This window comes from Nelumbo nucifera, chromosome 7, assembly GCF_055504915.1.
Source record: "Nelumbo nucifera cultivar China Antique chromosome 7, China Antique-T2T, whole genome shotgun sequence".
In the NCBI taxonomy this organism is placed as follows: Eukaryota; Viridiplantae; Streptophyta; class Magnoliopsida; order Proteales; family Nelumbonaceae; genus Nelumbo; species Nelumbo nucifera.
Window position 1 is genome coordinate 717,845 of NC_142655.1, and position 15,096 is coordinate 732,940.

General features: G+C 38.1%; 1 protein-coding gene across 12 annotated transcripts in view; it reads left to right on the forward strand.

The window, feature by feature from the left end:
- LOC104597703 (uncharacterized) overlaps nucleotides 1-15,096 on the forward strand; it is a 56,637-nt gene that overhangs the window by 29,254 nt on the left and 12,287 nt on the right. For all 12 annotated transcript variants that reach the window (XR_016078486.1, XR_016078484.1, XR_735234.3 and 9 more), the window contains 6 exons: nucleotides 1,508-1,597; nucleotides 1,683-1,829; nucleotides 2,040-2,150; nucleotides 3,790-3,858; nucleotides 10,378-11,118; nucleotides 11,970-12,116. Coding sequence is in view for 8 of the 12 variants with exons in the window: in XM_088891224.1 (XP_088747350.1) it covers nucleotides 1,508-1,597; nucleotides 1,683-1,829; nucleotides 2,040-2,150; nucleotides 3,790-3,858; nucleotides 10,378-11,118; nucleotides 11,970-12,116 (1,305 nt within the window). In the remaining 4 variants the exon portion in view is untranslated. The remainder of the gene's footprint in view (nucleotides 1-1,507; nucleotides 1,598-1,682; nucleotides 1,830-2,039; nucleotides 2,151-3,789; nucleotides 3,859-10,377; nucleotides 11,119-11,969; nucleotides 12,117-15,096) is intronic.

Below are 15,096 nucleotides of genomic sequence, written 5' to 3' on the forward strand. Positions count from 1 at the left end.
ATATTGCTCTATTGGGAAAGTGGTTTTGGGGGTTTGGTGAGAATGAAGGGGGATTATGGAGGAGGGTGGTGGCAGCTAAATATGGATGAGGAAACATGGGATGGGACCCTGGGGGTACCAAATCAATCCTATGGATGCTCCGTTTGGAAAGGTATTGGGAAAGCCTATGGTTCTTACTCTAAATGGCTGAGGTTCAAGGTTGGAGATGGACTTCGTGTGAAATTTGGGAAAGATGTATGGTGTGAAAATAGGCCATTGATAGAATCATGGATAAATTTCCTGCTCTTTTTGGGCTTGCTGTGGATAAGGAAACTTGTGTGGCAGATTGTATGCAGATGCAGAATCGAAATGTGATATGGGTCCCTTAATTCAGAAGGAAATTGAATGATTGGGAGGTAGATTCAACATGGAAATGTTGCACAAACTTTATAGCACTCAAGTGGATTTCAGGAGGAATGATAGAGGAGTTTGGAAGTGGGAAAAATCTGGAAACTTCTCATTAAATCTTTGTACAATTCTATTTCTAGATCTGAAGACCAGATAATCCTAGTCAAGATTATTTGGTGCAAGAATGTCCCCACTAAGGTGGTCTTTTTTGTGTGGGTGGCATATTTGAACAGGATACTAACCAGAGACAATCTGTTAAGGAAGGTATGCTGCTGGACTCCACCAACTGTGTTCTCTGTGGAGCAAACAAAATTAGTAAATCACTTATTTGCTGCATTGCAGATTTTCTTTTGAAATCTAGTCACAAGTCTGGAACTTATGTGAAGTGAAAAGCTGCTATCTGGAATAGGTGGTGGATTTTGTAAAGGGTTGGAGAGTTGGAGGTTTATCTAAGAGGGGAAACTGGCATGGAGTGAAATGCAAGGATGTTCAAGAACAAAAAGAGTTCTGTAGACACTTTCAGAAAATGGTGGGAAAAAATGTTTTCTTGGCTTGCTGTAAACATGTTGAAAGATAGAAATTACAGCTCCCTTTTTGTATAGGATAATCTTTTTGTAAACAGGTTTTGGAGTACAAGGTTTTATGGGCAGTGATTGTAAAATCCCTGTGTGCAGCAACTTGTACGTGTTTTTTGGCTAATTTGATACTGTACCATTTCTCAATATATATAGTGGAGGAAGCAGCCTAGCTGTTCCCCTGACAGAATTGCGCTCTCCTACAACCAACAAAGTTTATCTTGGTTTTAATATTTTTCTGAAGGCTTTTTGAGTTTGCAGAAGTGGAAAGTATTGTAAATATGCTGCTGGCATTAAGGCATTGTTTTTCATGCCCTGAACTGTGGGAAATTACTGTCATCTTTTTCTTCTGTCATTTTTTAACTTCATATTCATTTTTTATTCATACCCATGACACATCTTCAATGATGGCATTTTTGTGTTTTTTTTTTTTTACATTTTTATTTTTGTTTCTTAATAGTTAATTTCTTTTCTCCATGCTTCTAATGTTCTAGAAAGTTATTTTAAAAACAAATTTATTTGTATTTTGCTTTAATCATCATTAGGTTTCAGAGCTGGAATCTCAAATTGATTGCTTTGAAGCTGATATTGAGGGCCTCTCTGTGAAGAAAGGGAAGGCAAGGCCACCCAGACTGGTATAATGAAAACAGCTTGTCTTAGAAGGTCCTGTTTTTTTTTTTTTGTTTCTAGTTTTATTAAAGAATGATCTTTGTTTTGCAGACTCATTTAGAGACCTCTATTGCTCGGCATAAAGCTCATATAATGAAGTTAGAGTTGATTTTGAGATTGCTGGATAATGATGAATTGAGTCCTGAGCAGGTCAATGATGTAAGAGACTTTTTGGATGACTATGTTGAACGCAACCAGGTGTGTATTACAGAGCAATCTAATTTCTTCATTTATTTGATTACTCCCATTGCAATCCATTTTCTTTCTATGTAACGTAAAGTATTTGAATAATGAATACATGTTGCCTCTTTTTTTTTCATCTTACCTCATTTTGGTTCTTGATGTAAATGATGGATTTTGAATTGCCTGTTATAGTTTTGACTTTGTCACCTGTTGTCGTTTCTGCAGGAGGATTTTGAAGAATTCAGTGATGTTGATGAGCTCTACAGCTCTCTACCATTAGACAAAGTGGAGTCACTTGAAGATCTCGTAACAGTTGTTCCTCCTGGCCTTGCTAAGGTGCTGTTTGTTACCCAATAAATCTGAATATCTATCTTGTATCTAATGTAGGTCGCCATAGAGTGTCTTTTTTTTTTGGATAAGTGTCACCATAGAGCATCTTGGATGAGCATTTTCTCAACCATAGCCTAGACTAAACTCTGAATAAGCCCAAACACCATCACCCAGAATTCAGGATGGATCTACTTGATTTGGGTAGAGAGCCAAGGTGAATCCTACTTCAAATGTACTCTGGTTTTGACTGGGCAGTTGTGATTGGACCCAGAATTAGTAGCCTCCATATCAGCAATTCAGTATTATTACCTATCAGCATGTAGTTGCTTAAAGGTCATGTCCTAGATAGTGCTTATGAAGAAGTGTAAAAAGAACCTTAGATTTTCCATTTACTGGTTTATATCTAAAATTACCAAGTCAAGTTGAACATAGATGGGTGCTGCTTGGGGTAACCCTGGGTTAACAGGCATTGGTGGGGGCATTCAGAGATAGTTTTAGGTTTTTGGACCTATAGGAGTTGGCGATGCCATAAAAGCTGAAGCGTTGCAGTCCTTTAAGGACTGAGGCTGGGTAGATACTTGATTTTAGCAACTTAGGGGGCATTCTACAATGTGAATTGTTTTTTCTTGTTGCTGGTTCCAAAAACAAATTAAAACCATCTCATTTGAAAGCAGATTGTTTCTTCAAACAAAAACACAAAAAGCATGTTCTTTGTTGGGTGTGTGTGTGTGTTTTGTTTTCAAAACTGAAACCAAAAACATGTTCTTGAATCTGGTTTCAAAAGCATGTTTTCATCTGATTATTCAACATCGTGCTCCAATAATCATATAATTTCTATACTAGAAAATTCGTTTTTATTCTAAACACCAATATCTTATTGTTTCCATAAACATGTATTGTTTTTTGAAACAAAACCAACCTGTTTTTCCCTTTGAAAACAAAAATAGAGTTCAAAAATATGTTCTTGTTTTTTTGCTGACGTGGCAATTCCAAAAAAAAAAATGAAAACAAAAACATTCATGTTGTAGAAAGCCCTCTTAGTGGTGGTGGGGAGGCTCTAAGGTGGTAATACCGCTAAAGGAATAACAGCCAGGAGCCGTGGCCCTTTTTTGTAAGATGATTCCTTGTAATTAGGGAGGGGAACTGGGGAGGGAATAGGTTGCAGAGTGCCAGTCAACAATTTTTTGTGGTGCTTGGCACCTATTGTGTATAACTCATCATTTTTGTTACAAGCAATGAAACTCAACCATTACCAATAAAAAAGGGTAACAGAGAGTCAAAGACATTTTTTTTCCTTTTTTTTCCAAGAAGGGGAAAATAAATTTGAAAATGCTTTTGTCTTTGTGAGTTCTGTGCCAATTTTCCTGAGTCATGTTTGGGAGGATGAGCTCTGTGGTATCCACTCAGCAGTAACTTTGTCCAACTGCGTTGCTATTGTGCTTAGGATTTGGCATGTTTATATAGTGTCCTATCTCATTTGCTGTATGTTCAGACTTGAAAAATAATAGTTAATTAATTGGTTCCAATGTTTATCATTTTTGGTTCTGTTGATATAAGGCTGGATATATATTATAACATGAAATGCTTTGGCCATTTATATGGATAAAGGAAATGGTTTTATCAAATAATGTTTTCTCTTTGATAGGGTGTCGGTTCTGCTAGTGCAGTTTTGAGCTTGAAGACTCCTATTGCAGCTTCAACAACTCAAATGCCGGTATGTATTCTTCTAAAGTTGAGAAAGGTATTCAAGTCCTACAAAAGTTTAAAATTTTAAAGAATTCCAGTTTCTATCATTAAGGACAGAAGTGCATGACTGTTTTGTTCCCTGGGAACTATTGCATGCCCGTTGTTGTATTAGGTGTCTAAAGCAAAAGCATGAAACCAGCTACACCTGACTCACATTATCCCAAGTACCTCTGTTGACATGGCCCATGGGTTTGGGTATGGGACTTATGCTGGATTTGCCATAACTGTTAGCAATTTTTTTTCATGTCAACTTTTGGTGGATTGGGTATGTATCCTGTTAATTAGACACAACAACCATAAATTATTAAACTATGTGCTAAAATGTATATTAAAATTAGAAGTTGAAGCTTGGATGTTTATACTGTACCAAGAATGCCTCCTTAGCCTCATAAAATATGTATTTTCTATAAACCATTATGTTATGGATTTTTAACTATGATACTACAATCTGATTTAAGTTTTATTTGGTTTGTTGTTGATGCTTTTTATATTTTTTTTATGTCAATGATTGTTTATCTTAATCAAACACAGATTACTTGCATGATTGGAAATTAATATATATTGTCTAATGTATATGTGCCCATATACATTAGACCTTGTCCCGACTATGTGGGGTGAGCTACATGATTTGTCCATATATCAGTGCTAATTGATCGGTTAATTTTAGCCAAGTCCCCATATCCTAAGGTTTTGCTGTCAGACAAATCTGACTCTTGGATGCATACCTGTAGCTAAGTCCATGTAGCATAGGAAGCTACTCCTATTCTAGAAGGGGTGTTGCCAAGGTGTACTGAGGTGCAACTATAAACTGAGTTATATGTTCATGAGGTGTGAGGCATGAACTTCACCTTTTCACATTTCAAGTTAGAGACATGAGCATCGTGATTCATGAACATTATAAATGACTTAAGAAAAATCTGAAAGTTAAAAAATGTATCATTTTTTTAGTTATGTTACTGATTAGGCCCATAAACATATGATGCTTTTTTCTTAATTTTAATTGTTACTGGTAAAAATGCAAAAACTTAATAATTACTGCTTATTATTTTTATTGAAAATGCTTTTTGTGAGGTTAAGGCCTCATTCTTCCATCCAGTGAAATGCCTCAATTTATCAAAAAATAAATAAATGAATAAGAGGAGAAAGAGATGCCTTTCCTTGTGCTTTAGGGGTTAAACCCTTCTATTATGTCATTGTTTAGGCAAAGAAAATGCTCACATCCATAAAAAAAAAAGAAAAAAAGGCTTTCCTTTACCATTTTTTTTTGAAAATGTGAAGTATCGTATTAATATTCAAAAAGTATTACAAAGAGTAGACTGGACTATACATGTCTCTTAGCAAGGTGTTAAGCAAAAGAACAACATGTCTTTATAGAATAACCAGCCACAATTCAGGCCTTCAAATTCCTTATGGCCTCAGCGGTCAGCACCAAGAAGACAACTTTCCTTTGATTCTCCCCAACAAATCAGGAATTGAAGTACTGGAGTTCTAACAGACCTTAGCATTCCTCTCCCCTAAATACATCAAACACTACCCTTGGAATTAGACCCCACATAATCCCTCCTCCCTTCCTCTCCCCTAAATACTCGTTCCTTTGAACTTGTATTATCTTAGTTCCGTTGTTCTTTGTCTGGTTATGCTTTTTCAGATGCAAACATATTCTTATTTTGCCGTTTGGTTTTGGAATGAAACAGTTACCAATCTACATAACAAGGTATCAGCATGTTTTGTCCAACTTGATGCTTAAGTGCTTGATTTGCCAACTAAAGCAAACATAAATTGCAGGCACGTAAAATTATTTTATTTCATGGATACTGGTGTGTGTTCAATATGTAAAGTATCATAGTAGATATAAGATGGCATGAATAGAAACTAGAGAAATGTCATATGAAGTTACAAATAATTGAACTCAATACGAGGTTCTTTGAAGATAAAGTCAATCTAAGGAAGTGGTTATGGAAACAACCAAGGTTAGGTTAGTGTGGTGCATTGGGTAAAAATCTTGCCTATTTTAGCTTTATATCCTTTGATGATATCATAAGATGTATGCAAGTTATTGCAGATTCTTCTACCACTACTTGGACAAGAGCAATTGCATAGTGGCTACCTCCAAATTATCCCAGTATTAAGATGAACCTGATGGCTGCAGCTTATGGAACCCAGGTAGATCGAGAGTATTGGGGGAGTCTTTAGGCAACATGTTGGAGATTCCACGAGAGCATAAATCTTGGAACTCCTACATGGACCAAGGCTGGGTAGGAATCTAACTTAGAGAAATTTCACAATTAACGGGGATTCCAAGGTAGTGGTGGGTTAGCTGAGATACAATACTCAAGGAACATGGAAATATAGATACATGTTGAGGGGAATCAGACGCTTGACTGTAGATATGTGCTTGTAAACTTCAATGGATTACTAGAAGTGCAAAGAGTATGGCTGATGCTTTTGCTAGACAAGGAGTTAATAGCTTGGATCTTTTCTCTGGGAAGATACTAGGGGGCACCTGATGTAAAGCATTATCAGAAAGATAGAGTTACCCCAACCCATTGTCCTATTTGCATAGCCCAAAGAAACTTGTTTGGCGGCCCCTCTCCATTTAGGTTTGAAACTGGAGGACTCCACCTTTGTGGAGAATGTCGGAGAATGTCAAACGTTGGTGGCAGAAGATAGGGAGAAGAAGAGTGAAGAAAGGGATTAACTTCTTGAGACTGAGGGGTTTAAAAGAAAATAATAAAGGCTTAGGAATAAGAGTCTCTTTGGGAAGGTGGAGGAGACAAAAGAAAAAAAGAATTCTCTCAAGAATTGAGGAGTTAGATAAGAAAGAAGCTCTTAGAATGTTGAGTGGAGAAGAGAGAGGAAAAATGGAGGCTAAATGTGGTTTAAAGAGGTTCTTAGAAAGGAAGAGATCTCCTGGAGGCAAAAGTCTAGATGCAAATGGCTTCTAGAAGGGGATGGCAATACGAAACTTTTTAATTCCTTAGCCAGTGGAAGAAGAGGAAAAACCTCATTGATAGGCTGGAAGTGGATGGTCTAGAGACAACCAGGGAAGAGGCGTCAAGAGTTTTGTTGACCATTTTAAGAGTATTTACCTGAAGCTTAGTGGGAAATCTCTATAAAATCAAAGCAAAAATTCTAGCAGGGAAACTAAAGAAGGTACTGCCCTTGGTAACCTCACAACATCAAGGAGCCTTTGCTGAAGGGAGACAGATTGTAGATCAGATTTTGTTGGCCAATGAATATGTAGCAGAAAAGAGGAGGAGAGGGAGGGGTGGTTTGGTGTGCAAGCTTGACATAGAGAAGGCCTATGACTTTGTGGACTGGTCTTTCCTTCTGCAAATCATGGAGAAAATTGGGTTGGGGGAGAGGTGGAGGATATGGATGAAGGGATGCTTAGGTTATGTACAATATTCAATTCTGATTAATGGTATGACTAGAGATTACTTTCCAGCAAAAAGGGGGTTGAGAGTTGAGACAAGGGAATCCCCTATATCCCCTCCTATTCACCTTAATTGCGGATGTCCTAAGTAGGATGATCTTGGAGGCTGATCAAAATAATCTGTTTAGAGGATGGAGGGTTGGAAGATTGGAGGTTGCAGTCACACATTTGTGGTTCGCAGATGATATCATCTTATTTTGTTTGGGAGGCAACCAAGTTTCTATATCAAATCAGCGAGAAGTCATCAATTCCTTTGAATCAGTCTCCACTTTGAAGATTAATTGGGGAAAGAGTTGCGTAGTAGGAATAAATTTGGAAGATGAAAACTTGAGAGTAATAGTCGAGACTTTAGGGTGTGAGATCAAGCAATGGCCTTTAGAATACTTAGGACTACCCTTGGGAGGGAACCCAAGATCAGAGGCTTTTTGGAAACTAGTGGTGAGAGATTCACAAAGAAGTTGGCTATGTGGAAGAGGAACTACTTACCCATTGGTGGAAGGATAACCTTGATAAGAGCAACCTGGGAGCCTGGGGACGAAAAGAGGGACTTTCTTTGGGAGCCTAGGGATGAAAAGAGAGACCATCTTGTAAAGTACGAACAAATCTACATGATAGGGCTGGGGAATTTAATTCAAAGAAGTACTTCGTTGCTAGGAAAATGACTTTGGAGGTTTCCATTGGAAAGAGATAGGTTTTGGCACAAGGTTATTGAAAGCATTCATGGACTGATGAATAACGGTTGGGATGCAAAGGTAGCTCCAACATCAACCTTGAACTCTCCTTGGAAAGCAATTCAAGAGGTATATCCAACTCTTTTCAATTTCATTGGACTTGATGTGGGTTGTGGTTCTAGGTTTCTTTTTTGGGAAGATCTTTGGCTTGGTGATACTCCTTTCTATTCCCTTTACCTTGATCTTTACTTGGTTTCTAATTATAAGCAGTGACCCGTTTCAAGTTTCGTCACCTTCTATCAATCCAGTGTAAGTTGGGACTTTGGTTTCAGGAGAGGTTTGAGGGATAATGAATGTAAGAGCCTTTTATGGTTGTTTGACAATCTCAAATCAGTTTTTTTTGGTTCAATTTTTGGAGGACACTAGAGTTTGGTCCACCTCTTCTGATGGTTCCTTTTCTTGTGCTTCTTTTTTCAACTCCCTTGTGCAAACATCTAGCGGGGGGGGGAGAGGATTTCTTCATAAAAGAAATTTGGAGTAAGCCCATTCCACCCAAAATTCAAGCTCTATGTTGGGAGCAGTGTTTTAAAAGGCGTGGGAGGCCTACGCCTGGAGGCCCGCCTTCAGGCAAGTGTATGCCAGAGGCGCTGACACCTCTGAACTAGTGCTATGCATCTTTATACTTCTTAAATAAAAGATTTTTTTAAAAAGAGATCCCCCCCTCCCTCTTCTTCCTCCTCCCCCTTCTTCCTGACCACCTCCTCTTAAGGAGGCTTACACCTCCTTGTGTTTGGGAGGCTTACGCCCCCTTTGTTCTGAACCACGCTTCAAGCCTCTAGGTAGTGGAATGCCTCTGTGTTTTAAAACATTGGTTGGGAGGAGGCCACATATATGCCTCTCCCCTCATGTGTGCTATCTTTGTTATGCAAATGGTGAATCCCTCCCTCACTTATTGATCCATTGTCCTTGTGTACTCTTTGTTTGGGATTTTTCTTGCTCTTTTTTTGGTTGCAGGTGGAACTCTCCTCAGGATGTAGTGAGCCTTTTCAACCCAAACTTTAAGCTGAAAAAGGGGAAGGACAATGTGGAAATCAGTTAGGGTGGCTGTGTGGATGATTTGGGAGGATCAAAAGAAGAATTGGTGGAAACCATAATGATAAAAGTTGCTCATTGGGTAAAAAAACTTGAGCTATTTCCAGAGCTTCTCAATGGCTGATATAATGCAGGCTTGGAGAGAAGTGGCTTTTTCCTCTAAGAAGAAAGAAGAAATGGGGATGAAATGGAAAGCCCCAGCTCCAAACAAATTAAAACTGAATTTTGATGGCAGCTCCATAGGGAACCTGGGATTGGTAGGCATTGGGGTTGTGGTTCAGAGACTCAACAAACAAAGTGCTGGCTATGTTTTCAAGGCCTATAGGGGTTGGAGATTCAATAAAAGCTGAGCTAGTAGCACTTCTTCAGGAGTTAAAACTAGTCAAACAAGCAGATTTTAAAAACCTGGAGGTTGAAGGGGACTCAAAACTGGTGATCTCTTGGTCTAACTCCAGAGGTAATGCTCCCCGGATTTATAGACATTCCCTGCAAGAGATTGAAAGCTTAGCAAGGGATCTCAATGCCTCTTTCACTTGGATCAGGACTGCAAATGGGATGGTTGACTCATTAGCAAAACAAGGAGTTTACAGACAGCAACTTTTCTGGGCAGTGTTGTAAATCATTATGTTGCACCGACTGTGCTTTTCTGCTGGTTGTAATCTGTATACAACTTTCTCTTAATTTAATAAAACTAATTCTTCTTTGCTGATAGAAAAGATAGCATAAGCTAGCCTAGTTCAACATGATTATTTTGTAAATCTGTAAATTATGTCTATGTAAATTAATAAAATGCTTTTACTGATAAAAAAATTATAAATAATTGAAAACACAAGTGAGATTTCAAAGTTTTGGTTAAGTAGAAGTATCATCAACAGGATGTTTTTTCTTTTCTTTTTTTTTTTGAATAAAATCACCAACAGGATGTTTCAAAAAAATAATAATAAAAACAATTGCATGTCCCTGGGATGCGAATGTGCATATTGCTAGCGAAAGTTAGGTTTGAGAAACTGTCATGTTCTCTTAGAATTTATTAAAATAAGGTGATAAACAAACAACTATCCAGCCAGCCCTCCAGGTAGTAAGACCAGCAGAACCTGTGTTCACACCATAACAGGACTAATCAATTGATTCAAACTTCAAAGATCACAAAAGTATAACAACAATAGCCCCTAATGTGCCCTTTTTGTAGGTTTAAAATCTACTGTTGGTTATCTTACCCTCCTTTACAAGTCCCAATATATTCTCCCTTCTGTAATTTTTTGGTAATGTTTGTTGTTTTCCTTTTCAGGCCACATTAGCGTCTACTGTTCAGCAAGGTAATTCCATTCAGGATCAAGCTGAAGAGTCTGCTTCCCAGGACAGTAGTTCCGATATTGCTCCACGAACCCCACCTTCAAAAAATAGTACAGTGGGTTCTTCAACTTCATCAACACCAGCAGGGAGTCATGTAGCTACTGTTACTGGCAATTTGCCGACACGTAATTTGGCTGGTGGGTCAACTACTTCAGCAATCCTTTCAGCTCCAGCATCTATTCGAGGTGTGGTGGATAACTCTGTTGCGACTGTTTCTCCATCCCCAGTAAACTTGTCTAATTCCACTAAGGAAGAAGAGAACTCAAGCTTCCCTGGTCGAAGACCATCACCAGCTCTTACTGAAATTGGTGTAGGAAGAGGAATTGGTAGAGGTTCAATGGCTGGAGGTGTACCCAGCCAACCATCAAACAATGTACCTTTAAGTTCTGGAAGTTCACTTCCTGGCAATGGAGCGCTTGGTGCAGTCCCTACTGCTTCTGACATGGCAAAGAAAAATATTTTAGGGGCTGATAGTGGCATCATGCAACCATTGGTTTCCCCACTAAGCAATAGAATTCTCTTACCCCAGGTATCTAAGGGGAATGATGGAACTGGTTCTGCTGATTCTAACAATTCTGGTGAGGGTGCAGTTGTAGGTGGCAGAGTTTTCTCCCCTTCTGTGGTTCCAGGTGTACAATGGAGGCCTGGAACATCATTTCAGACTCAGAATGAAGCGGTATTCTACTTTATTATCTCATTTTTATGCTGTTGCTTAATTTTGCAATGCATCTTCCTCTGAAAGCTCCAAATAAAGCTGCAGTTTTTTTTTTCTGTTTCATAATAAATCAAAAAATGGATTTGCCAAACCTTAGTGCACTCTCTATCAATTATAAAATGGGGAACTATCACTTGTATTTGCTCTGGCAATTTTTCCTGCACTCTATTAGTGATATCTCATAGCTTAAATTTTATATTTTAATCATATTTCTTCCTAATTTAGTCAAATCTTAGTAGGACTTCTCTTTGCCATTATATGTGTGTGTATTAACGTATTGAATTTTCAAGGTTTCCATCTTCATTTGGTTTGCATAGCATCTCCTTTGTCCTTGGGAACCTTGACCCTTTTATCTATATGACATTATAACTATATTTATACTCTGTTCATAAAGTTATCTGTTATTAAAAGAGAGAAATGAACAGTCTTCTTCTGCATTGCTTGCTAGAGTAGAAGGGCAACTTAGTCATTGGCAAGTTTGAAGGAAAAGTTAAATAGTGTTTATTGAGAAGCATACTAGAGTAGAAGACTGAAAATTTTAAACTGAATGCTTCTATTGAATCTTTTATATTGTGCTGCTGAGTTGTTAAAATATGAGCAATCATTGCTATTCTGCTTATTAGAAATTATTTGCTTACATGATATTTTTTGATAAGTCATATGCTGACATGATATTACCCAAAAAAAATATAACGATGCTGATGATTTGACATTTTACAGAAGGCATGCCTCTTTTAATGATAGGATGCAAGATTTGTGTGATAAATCTGTTGTTTGAAAATGATTTATCTGTTTTTTTTTTCTTTTCTCAGGGTCAATTTCGTGTTCAACCCGATCAGAGAGAGAAATTTTTGCAGAAATTCCACCAAGTGCAACAGCAGCAGCAGCAGCATTCTCAACTCGCTGGGGGAAATCATAAGCAGTTCACTACACAACAGCAAGGCTCACTATTACAGCAGGTTACTTAAGTGCAAAACTTTCTCCCGCCTTTTGCATCTTTGAAACTGGTGCAGGTGTTTTCTCCTTTTTTTGTTTTCTTTTTCTTTTCTTTTATCAGTGATATAAGATAAAGAATATATTCTTTTTATATGATTGATTTTTTAACCATCTCTGAGAAATGGTTTCCATTTTCTTTTTGTTTTCTTTTTCTTTGTTATATCTCATTAGTTAGGTTTCTTTATTTGATGAAGATTTTAATAACTTAGACAAGGAAATTTCTTATGAGAGGCTTCTTTTGGGAGCAGAGAGATTCTAAAAGGGATTATATTGTCAAGTGGGAAGTTGTGTGTTAATGCAAATGACCAAAGATGCCTGGGTTTGGGCAATCTTCAATGAGGAATCTAGCACTTTAGGCAAATGGTTGTGGAGATTCTCTGTGTATCTGGACAAGTTGTGGAGATTCTCTATGTATCCCACCCTTAGCATTCACAGCTTACATGCTAATGGGTGGGATGTTGGTTTGGCTGCAAGGGCAACATTTGCCTCTTCTTGGGAAGCCATCTCTGGTTTGCTTCCTCTTTTTTCCCAAGGTATATAAGGTATGGGCCTATGACATATTCTGGGAACAAAAACAAATTTAGGAATACATTTAGGTATGGGATATAGTTAGGTGGAAAGACAAATGATGATCCATGATCATGACAGTTTGGCAAAGTTTTAGTACTGGCAGCCAACCTGATGCATATGCTGAGATTTTGTTTTTTGAAGCTTAAATAAAAAAAAACAAACTTTATAGAAGGAAAAAGAAACTTAGAGAAGTGACTAGAAATCACCCAAGAGAAGAAATAACAAAGCCTCCAATAAACTCAAAAAGGAATTTGAATGCTGAAATGGATTAGTGGAAAAACTAGAAGGATATGGTAAAAAATGAAATCATTTGAAGGAACCTAGGAGAAACTCTAATAGGTGATGAAATGAGAGAAAGTAAACTAAGATGGTTTGATGACTTCGATTGAAGTAGTAAGAAATGATTTAAACACTACTAATTTAACAAGGATATGCTTATAAAGAAACAATGAATATGGCAATAAACATAATGGAAAGATGAAACAAGATCCATGTACTTGACCCCAGGTAGTTGGGATAAGGTTCTGATGATAATGACGAATTTAACAAGGATATGCTTATAAAGAAACAACTAATATGGCAATAAACATAATGGAAAGATGAAACAAGATCCATGTACTTGACCCCAGGTAGTTGGGATAAAGTTTTGATGATAATGATGATATAGTTGGGAGCCTAGGGGAGAGAAAAAAGATCACTTCATTAGGTGGGAAGTGGTGAGTCGAAGCAAAAAAGAAGGGAGTTTAGGGTTAGGGAACATAGTGAGTAAGAACGAAGCTCTTCTAAGTAAATGGCTTTGGAGGTGGCCCTTGGCTGTTTTGAATCTAGTTGGGACGTTGGGGTATCCCGAAGGGCTTTGCTCACAACACTCTGGAAGCCAATTTTTGGCATTCTCCCCAAATTCCTTATGTTTGTAAGGTGTGATGTAAGCTTTGGAAATTCAGTTCTATATTTGGGTGGGCACTCAACCCCTAAAAGACTGTTTCCCTTCCCTCTTTTCTATCTCCCTCTTTAAAAAGAAACCTATCTCAAGGTTCCTCTCCCCCCGGTTCTCCCTATGGCTTTAAACTGTGATTTTGGGTTCCGAAGAGTTTTAAGGGATGATGAATCTTCTTGTGTTTCAAATCTCTTGCTACTCTTAGACTTTGTGTGTTTGGACCCCCTAGACTTGATAAAAGGATTTGGTCTCTGACCCTGGATGGCTCCTTCACTTGTGCATCTTTCTTTAATTCCCTCTGTTCTATCCTCTCCTCTCCGGTCTTCCCTGTTAAAGAAATCTGGTCAAGGCCAATCCCTCCTAAAATAGTTGTGTTCTGTTGGGAAGCCTTTTATGGTAAGATCAGTACTATGGAAAACTTGCAAAAGAAGAAATCTTATATGTGCTTGTCCCCAAATTGGTGCATTATGTGTAAAGTGAAGAGTGAGGATTGTCACCATTTGCTGATATCTTGCTCTTTTGCTGCCAATATTTGGAACTGGGTTTTATTATTATTTGGGCGCAGGTGGATCTTGCCCTCTGAAGTAAATCTGCTTTTTGTTCTGTCTGGCTTTGGGAGATTGACAAAGAGAGGGAAGCTAATGTGAAGTGTATCAGAGCAGCTAGCATGTGGACTTTATGGGATGAGAGGAATGCTAAAATTTTTCAAGAAATGGAAAGAAGCTTTGCTGAAGTAAAGGAGTGTATAATGACAAGGACAACCTCTGGGCTGAAAACTTCAGACTTATTTGTGGATTACTCTTTTGATGATTTAAGGAGAAATTGGGCAGCAGTGGCATCCACAGCATCCGCAAAGAACAGAGAATCGAAACCCCCTCAGGAAGGAATGGTAAAATTGAATTTTGATGGAAGCAATCAAGGTAATCCAGGGCCTCCGGCATAGGAGGAATTCTGAGAGATAAAGACAGCAACATCCTATCTTTATTCTCAAGACCATTGGATGTTGGCAATTCTTTAAGGGCTGAGATACTAGCAGCAGTACGAGGCATAGATGTTGCTAGTCGATTTGGAGTAAAAAACTTGATAATTGAGGGGGACTCCAAGGTGGTAGTGGGCTGGTTGACAAATCCAGAAACAGTCTTTTGGGGTTACAAGGGTCTTTTGAAGAAAGTTAACTGGTTGACAAGAAACATGGCAGATAGGTTTCAGTGGGTTAGCAGATCGGCAAATGTATTGGCTGATTCTTTGGCTAAACAAGGGGTGACCTGTTTTGGGCTACCTTATAATTGTAATTCTGACTAGTGTGTGTTTATTTGCTTATTGCTCATCTCCAAGGGGAGGTAACATCCTGTGCCTCTTCTTAGGCTGATTGTACACTCTTTCTTTGATTAATAAAATTGCATTCATTGTTTTGCCAAAGAATCAGCCATGGCATT